The sequence below is a fragment of the Balaenoptera borealis genome, assembly GCF_965194805.1.
Source record: "Balaenoptera borealis genome assembly, chromosome: 12".
NCBI lineage: Eukaryota > Metazoa > Chordata > Mammalia > Artiodactyla > Balaenopteridae > Balaenoptera > Balaenoptera borealis.
The window spans coordinates 8,820,634-8,828,860 of NC_138869.1; the positions used below are offsets into that span (position 1 = coordinate 8,820,634).

General features: G+C 55.3%; 1 protein-coding gene across 5 annotated transcripts in view; it reads right to left on the bottom strand.

The window, feature by feature from the left end:
* CAND2 (cullin associated and neddylation dissociated 2 (putative)) overlaps nucleotides 1-7,873 on the bottom strand; it is a 29,876-nt gene extending 22,003 nt beyond the window's left edge. For 4 of the 5 annotated variants that reach the window (XM_082347913.1, XM_082347910.1, XM_082347911.1 and 1 more), the window contains exons 1-3: nucleotides 7,720-7,873; nucleotides 3,258-3,401; nucleotides 132-286 (exon numbers count right to left, since the gene is read on the bottom strand). In XM_082347913.1, the coding sequence (XP_082204039.1) occupies nucleotides 132-286; nucleotides 3,258-3,401; nucleotides 7,720-7,787 (367 nt within the window). In that variant the 5' untranslated portion in view covers nucleotides 7,788-7,873. Of the gene's footprint in view, nucleotides 1-131; nucleotides 287-3,257; nucleotides 3,489-7,719 lie in introns of all 5 variants that reach the window. The other variant, XM_082347912.1, reaches the window with a different exon arrangement.
* Between the last annotated feature and the right edge of the window lie 354 nt (nucleotides 7,874-8,227).

An 8,227-nucleotide genomic window follows, 5' to 3' on the forward strand; every position in this document is an offset into this window, starting at 1 on the left:
TGGGTCTGAATTCTCTGCCACTTATTAGCTGGCTGACCTTGGGTAAGTCCTTTCACCTCGCTGAGCCTCAGCTTCTTCAATCATAGACTAGGACAAACAGCAATAGCACCAAGTCCCTAAGACCTGAGTACCTGTGGCTGCCGGGGGGAGCTCCGACAGGACGGTCTTGAGGCCGATGCCAGCGATGTCTCGGAGCTGCTCCTTGTCTGACCGCATGTTGGCACAGAGGGCATCCACGATGGTCTCCACCTGGTACTCCTTCACTTTGCCCACCAGAGGACCCAGGCTGAATATGGAGGGAGGGAGGAGGTCCAAAAGCCCAGGCTCAGCCCAAGTCGGGCTGCCCCTTATGTCCCCTCATGTCTATGGGGCCACATGTGCTGAGGAAAAGGCCCCAGATCAACAGGGGACTTCCTATTTTGCCAGAAAGAGAGGTACCCTCTGGGTATGCCGACATCATTCCTGGCACCTCCCAAACCTGCACCTCCTCTTGGGTTTTACATCTCAGTATACGGCCAAACCATCGAACCCAGTAACCTCAGCTGGAAACCAAAGAATGCCCAAGAGTAGGGTTCTCAAACTTGCGCGTGTATCAGAATCCCCTAGAGGACTTGTTAAAACACAGATTGTGGGACTTCCCTGGTGGCACAGTGGTTAAGAATCCGCCTGCCAATGCAGGGGACGTGGGTTCGAGCCCTGGTCCGGGAAGATCTCACGTGCCGCAGAGCAACGAAGCCCGTGCGCCACAACTACTGAGCCTGTGCTCTAGAGCCTGCGAGCCACAACTACTGAGCCCGCGCTCCACAACAAGAGAAGCTACTGCAATGAGAAGCCCAAGCGCCGCAAACGAAGAATAGCCCCTGCTTGCCACAACTAGAAAAAAAAGCCCGCATGAAGCAACGAAGACCCAACGCAACAAAAAGAAAAACAAAAAAACAAAAAACACAACACAGATTGCTGGGCCCCACTCCAGATTTTCAGACTTAAGGGGTCTAGGTGGGGCTTGAGAATTTACATTTCTAGCAAGTTCGCAGTAGATGCTGATGGTCCAGGGACCACACTTTGAGAACCTCTGCCTTAGAGGCTTGCTTCTCCAAGCGTGGTCACAGATCAGCATCATCAGCACTACCTGGAGACGCAGAGATGCAGCAGCTCAGGTCGCTACTGAACTAGAATCTGTGCTTCAACAAAACCCCCAGCTGATTCGAATGCACGCGAAAGTTTAAAAACCGCACCAGACACACTGCTTCTCAGCCTTAACTGCGCATTGCCGTCACCTGGGGCCTTTTAAGAAATTGTTACCCAGGTGCCAGCCCCAGAGTGTCTCAGCTAATTGGTTTCAGGTGTGGCCTGGAGCTGGTGAGTTTTTTTTTAATTCCCCGAGTGATTCTAACATGCAGTCAAGGCTGAGAACCTCTGACCTAAAAGAGTGGTTCTCAGATGACAGTGCGCATTAGAATGCAGATTCCCGGGTGTTACATCCTCATCTGCCCGCCCCAGCCCCCTCCTGAATTAGAATCCCTGGGTGGGGAGCACACAGTTTAAACAAGGGTCCCAGGTGGCTGCAGTGCACACCACTTGGCAAACTCTTGACTTCTAAGTAATCCCAGGTCTTTCCACTCTACCTTCTATAGCACTGGTTCTCAGTAGGGGTGATTCTGCCCTGAGGGGCGTTTTGGATATTTACTGGGGGGGCCCTTCTATTAGTTATGCTCATCGTAACTAATGAGATGGCACTTCTGGCTTTTATTGAGGAGACGGGGGGGAGGTCGCGGATGACAGAAAGACAATATTGTAAAACCACGTTCCATGTCCTGCTGGAGTTTCTAACATCCCACTGGGCATTCATACAGGTAAGCAGCCTTTCTATAATTATCTGAGTCCAAAACCTAATTTCATTTTACATATAAACACAAAGTACTTTTTTGCACTATTTTAATATATTAAAATATTAATATTTTAATATACCCTTAAAATTTCCAAAAATGTAGTTATCAGGTAACTCGAAGGAAGACTGTACTTTATTTTCCTGGGAAACTTTACCGGGACATGGTCACCATTTCAGAAAATCTCTTAAGAGCAATGCCGCCTGTGCTATCTGAGTCCCCAACGTCCACACCTGTCTCCACCTGCTTCCTGCCTCGGCGAGCCTACCTCAGGTGCAGGCTTCTCACGACTTCATTACACGTCTACCATCAACGCGCCTGAGCATTTACACAGTGAAACACATACTATTTTACCATCAACAACGTTCCTCCTATTTCTCCTTTATGCTCCAGTTTAAGGCATTATATAAACTGTTTTGTAATCATGTGTAAAGGCAGGTTCTATTATGCATGAATTTCATTTCGTGATAAGAGTATTTCAGACTACGTGTTATAAAAAGGGGTTATTGCTTCTGCTAGTAGGAAACCACTCCACCTGATCTCAATTCCACCGTTAGAGGGATGCTCCCAGACCACAAACCTGAGCACGTCTTGCTCCTGCATGAAACTCTTTACTGAATTCCTCTACTCTTGGGATCGAGTTGAAATTCACTACCCGCCCCAATTCACTACCTGGATCCAGCTCGCAGAGTACTGTTTGACAGGCAGTGCCCCAATTCTCTGTTGACCCCCGCCATTCCTCAGTCCCCTGCTTACCCCGCCACACACACACATGCCCTGCACATACCCCATCTTGCTTTTTCAGCTCTGGGGGTAACTGGCAAAAGGTCTCAGAACCACACCTCATGATGCCTACGGCAAACGCGCCCACCCCCGCCGCGTTCTTTCACCCCCACCACTCCTGTGCGTGCCAGCCTGACCTTCCAGCTGCCAGCACCTGCATCTGTGCCTGAGGGCTTTCCCTGGCTGGAGATGCCAACGAATGCATAACCCTCCACCTACCCCAGGAGCAGCCCTCAACCAAGGAAAGCTGGCAGGTGGGAACACTCCAAGGTGCATGTCCTACGCTGTGTGCCAGGGATCCCCAGGAGGGGTAAGCTCCACTCGCCCACAGGAGAAACTTGCTCCATGCTTTATTGCTTTTCTTCCTTCCCTGCCTCACTTCTCTATCCCCCGACCTAGTTTCCTGGGATCTCTTTCCTGGTAAACGTACACTTGAATCCTTGCCACGGGGTGTACTTCTGGGGGAACCCAGACCAAGTCACTGTCCGGCTCCACGGGCACTCCAAGAGCTGCTCAGCAAGTCTTCTCTCAGAGGCTGTACCCCAAAGGGGCAGGGACCCTCCCATCACCACCAGGGTCGACGCTCACCACTTGACCGCCAGGTTCTGCACCTCCCCGTTCTTGTCCTCCAGAAGCCTGAGGAGCATCTTCACCACCTTGCGCTCGCTGTCCTCATCCAGCTGGATCGAGTCCTTCTGCAGCTCTGACATCAGGTCACTGGTGGCCATGAACCTGGGCAGGGAGGACAGAGGAGGATTGCCGAGCAGCTCCTGGGCCCCGGTGATTTGGGCAGCACCTTAGAGTTCCCCAGAAGCAGACCTTGATACAAAGGGTCAGGGGCAGTCAAGGGCAAGTAGATTATCTGGGCGGTGGGCACAGTTGGGCTACCACAAGGCGACGCGTGTGAGATACCGACTGGCCCAAGGTGGCAGACTCGGACACACAGCATCCCAACTAAAGGCTTAGGACCTCCAAAGCACATGGCTCCTGCTTCTGCCATTTATGCAAATGGGAACTTGGGCGAGTTACTTCACCTCTCTGAGCCTTACTTAACCTGTCTGAGAAGTGGGGATGAGAACGGTACCTGCCCTGTGGGGTTGTATGGAAGATACAAGAAGACAATGTATGGGGTGTGCTTGGCACACAGTGGGCACTCAGTAAGTGTCCTGCCATGATTATAATGTCACGTCGTTCACGTCTCAGTCGGGCTAGAAGGTCGAACACAAACCTTGCAACCAAGTCAGGTGTCAGCAGGAAGCCTCTCTACCTGACAGGTGGAGGGGGACTAGCCCCGCCCAGCCCACCCGACCTCAAAGAATCACTCAGCCCTGCCCTCACACCAGCGGGTCTCAAACCGTAGCCAGCATCAGAATCACCTGCAGGGCTTGCTAAATGCTGCTGGGCCCCAGGGTTTCTGAATCACAAAGTCTGAGCTGGGGCCCCAAATTATGCATTTCCAACAAGTTCCAGGATGAGGCTGAGGGGCGGGGACCACACGCTGAGAACTAACGTCCCAGGCCAGGTTGACGGGCAACAGGCATATCTTAGACATAGATGGCAACGGCTGAGCAGTCCCCAGCCACAGCTCGCAGACCCAGGGTGGGCATCAGCGTCAAGGACCACCCACCCACAGCTGGGCAGATCCGTGTGGCCGGATGCCGTGTCCCCGGCATTTGAAATTGCAGTGGAGTCTGAGCTGGAAGGTCACGGGGAGTTGGGGCTGCCGTAGCAACATGGAGCACCATTCCTGCCAAGATCAGGAGGGGAGAGCAGTCTTAAACTGGCAGCCCTCGGCTGTGTCCACCTGGCAAATGTTTTTTGAAAATTTGAATTATTTATTGACATTTAAAAATTAGAAGAGTTGACATAAAAGTACTGATTTCCAGATTCTCCTGAAAACAGAAAATTTGAATACAGCTGGGCCAACGGTCTCTGGTGACTGTAACTGGCTCGAGGCAGTGGCGGCTGCCCTCTGTAGGTAGGTGCACACTCCCCAGCTCAGCAGGTTCTCCCCAGGCCCGCTGCACCCGTTTATTGGCTCCTGCAGGCACTTGACAGCAGAGAGGAGAGATGCTGTGAAGTCCGGATCAGAGAGTGGCGGCCCCAAAGAAAGCGTCCAGCTTTTGCTCCCCAACCAGGCCTCTTCACACCAGCCTTGCTTTCTAGCTTGAGTGAGTCAACTAAGAACCCGCTCTCCCCGCCCCACCAAGCCTGCTATGGCAAAATCGGTCACAGTGGGATTCCAGCCTCATCTTTGCAGGCTCAGACCTGCTGCTGGATGTCACAGTGGCCCCTAGGGCCCCTTAGGCAGGAGGGCACTTGTTGGTGTCACAGCTGTTTATTTTTAACAGCTGGGATAAGCCTCAAGCCTGAGAGAAGAAAGGAGGCTGGGCTGGAGGCAAGGAGGGGGTGGCAGGGCTGACCATGCCCACCTGTGGGCCTGGCCACCTCATGACAAGCAGCCAAGGTTAAGATGAAGGATGAGGTTTGGATCTGAGCCAGGACAAGGCCTGGGGTAGCCACACGCACCCCAAAGTCTGTCCAGCTGAAGGGATGTTCAGAGAAGGCAGGCAGGGCCCTGAAGCTGAGTTTCTGCTGCAGTCCATGGAGACCCAGCTCAGCCTGGCAACCCAAGGGATGTACTCCTTTGCCCAAGATGGGCCTCCTGTCTCTTTCCTCTCCACCTACTGAACTCCCATTCACCTGTCAAGGGCCCAGCTCAAATGTCCTAGTCTCAGGGAAGACTCCTCTCATCACCCTGCCCTATCCTCCACCCACAATCTCTAAGCACACTTGGTCCCCCTGGATAGGACCCTCTCAGATACTCTGGACCCCTCCATTATAGCATCTCTCACACTGCGCTGCAAGCTTGGTCACCGGTGTCTCTCCTGTTAAACTGTGAACTCACAGAGGCCTGTCAGTTCATCTCTGGGACTCCAGGCGGCAGAACAACAGGGATCGAAGACTTCCTCCACCTGCCTGGGACCCCCACTTGCAGTCACCGTCCGCCTCCAGGAGCCAGAGGACACAGTCTCAGTTTCATTCCAGAGAAACCCTAGAGGCGACTCAACTGAAATACTTGGCCACATGGGTGCCTGGACAGCTGGTCAGCGGGATCCAGCCCCCCTGGTATTTGGACTTTAAAAATAGACATCATCCTCATATGCTTGGGGTGGTTTTAAATGTTCTCAGGGCCGCTGGCAGAGCAGACTGGAAGGGCTTCTCAGGCTCCAGTTGGCAGGGCCAGTTCCCTCTCCTGGAGCCTGGACCTGAGGGCCTAGACAGTGGTGCAAATCCCCTCGGTGACTGGCCGGCTGTGTGACCTTGGGCAAGTCACTTCACCTCGCCAAGCCTCTGGAGAACAGGAAGAACAATCACTACCACCCAGGCAGACAGGAAGATTGAATGAGATTACACTGGACAGCAGGAAGCCTGGGACACAGAAAACATTCACTGAGCACCAACTGTGTACCCAGAACATACTCTGGACACAAAAGGAGAGTGCACAGTCCAGAGGTCCAGGAGCTCTGGGTCTCCCAGGCTTAAAAAGTTATGCAGCAGAAATATGGGCTGCGGGAGGTGCCTAACCCTGCCTGGGTATCAGGAGGCATCCCAAAGAGGTGACAACTGAGTAGAAGCTAGCCTGGTGAAGGGGGGAAATGACGGGGCAGACAAAGAACTTCCAGGTAAAGGCCCAGACAGGGGAGGGGACTGGCAGATTTCTGATGTGCCCAAAATCACAACAGTGTCAATCTATTAAGCGCTTACCTGGTGCCAGGCACTAATCTAAGCATCCCGCATGTATTAACTCATTTCATCTTCACACCAACCCTCGAGGTGGGTTCTGTTATTATCCCCATTTCACAGAAACAGAAGCTGAGGCTCAGAGGGGTTAAGCAGCTTGTCCACAGTCACACAACTGGTAAGCGGCCGGAGGCAGGATCCGAACCCAGGACTGTGGCTCAGAGGCTCTACTAAAGCGGGGGCTCTTGAGCGGTGTTGAGGAATAAATTGCCGAAGGCAGGGGTCAGACCAGGAGGGCAGGGCCTGGGTATCCTCACCTGTCAGGGGGCCTTGCTGAGATCTCATCCTCTGTGTTAGACTAACCTGGCTGTGCACCTCGATTCTCCACTTCCTAGCTTTGTGACTGCACCTGGGCCCTTCTTACCTCTGAGCCTCACTCTCTCTATCTGTAAAATGGGGGGGGGGTGGTAAAGTGACAGAATGTTCAACGGCTATATCCTCTCTGAGGACTCCTTTTCAGCTCAGAGGGTCCAGAACTAGCTGTGTGATTACAGACCAATCCTTTCCCCTCTCTGGGCCTCAGTTTCCCCTGAGGAGGAGGGGACTGGACCAGAAAGGGAGTGGCCCACAAAACCTATAAGCCCCCACCGAAACCATCGTACCTACCTCTGTCTGCCAAGCCACTCAGCCCAGCCCCCTCCCTCAGGTGGTGTCAGAGCAAAGCCGGGAGGCGGGGAAAGGGTGCCCCTATGAAGTGCGGGGAGGAGGCCTGGGGTGATGTTGAGAAGAGAGCATAGCTGAGGGTACGAGTGAAAAAGTCAGCCCTGGGGCTTGGAGTCCTGGGAGGGGAGCGGGTTTCAATGCGGAGAAGAAGAGGCAGGCGCTGGGATCCCCAAGGAGAGGCCGAGGGCTTCAGCGGGGGTTGAAGAGGAGGGCCAGGGCCCATCAAATGCGGCGAGAGATGCGGACTGGGCATAAGTGGAGAGAGGAGAGGCAGACGAAGCGTGCAGAGGGGCAAGCTGCGGCTCAGACGCGGGACGGCAGGCAGGGGCTGAAGTTTGCACGGTGGGAGACGCAGCTGGTCTGGAGTCCCGGAGAGGAAAGGGCAAGCAATCCGCGGAGAACGCAGCCCGAGCTTCCGCCGGGCGCAGAGGCGGGGAGGGGGCGTCTCGGGTGGAGGAGTGGGGCCCGCTGCGAGGAGCAGAGATGGGGGCTGCAGGGTCCCGGGGGAGGGCCGGCGCTCCGGGAGGGCAAGGCCGGGGGTTCAGGGCGGGGCGGAGAGGCGGGGGCCGGGCAGCGGGCGCACCTGAAGTCCTTGTCGCTGGACGTCATCTTCTCCAGGAGGCTGGAGATGTGGAAGGCGGCGGTGCTCATGGTGGCTGCGCCGCGGGGCCGCCGACGGGAGGGAATATGGCGGCGCGACCCCCTCCCCCGCCGCACGCGGGCTGCGCTCAGCGAACAGAAATAGCCGCCCCCGCCCCGCCCCGCCCCGCCCCGCCCCGCCCCGCGGCGCAGCGCTCGCCTCTGCTGTGGCCGCCGCTGCGGGAGGCGGGAGGCGGGAGGCGGGAGGCGGGAGGGGCCCGGGAGGGGCCCGCTAGGAGCTCTATGGTCTCGGCTAGGCGCCAGCCCTGCAGACGGCCCATCACCGGCTTGCACACTCCCACAGACGGGGAGCTCACCATCTCTCGCCGGACAGCCTCTCCCTATGATTCCTGTGGGCCTCAACCCTGCTCGCGAGACACAGGCATGGTAACAGAGAGTCTCAGGTTCGAACCCCACCTCCGTCAGTTCTGCTACTGTGAAGCCTTAGCCAA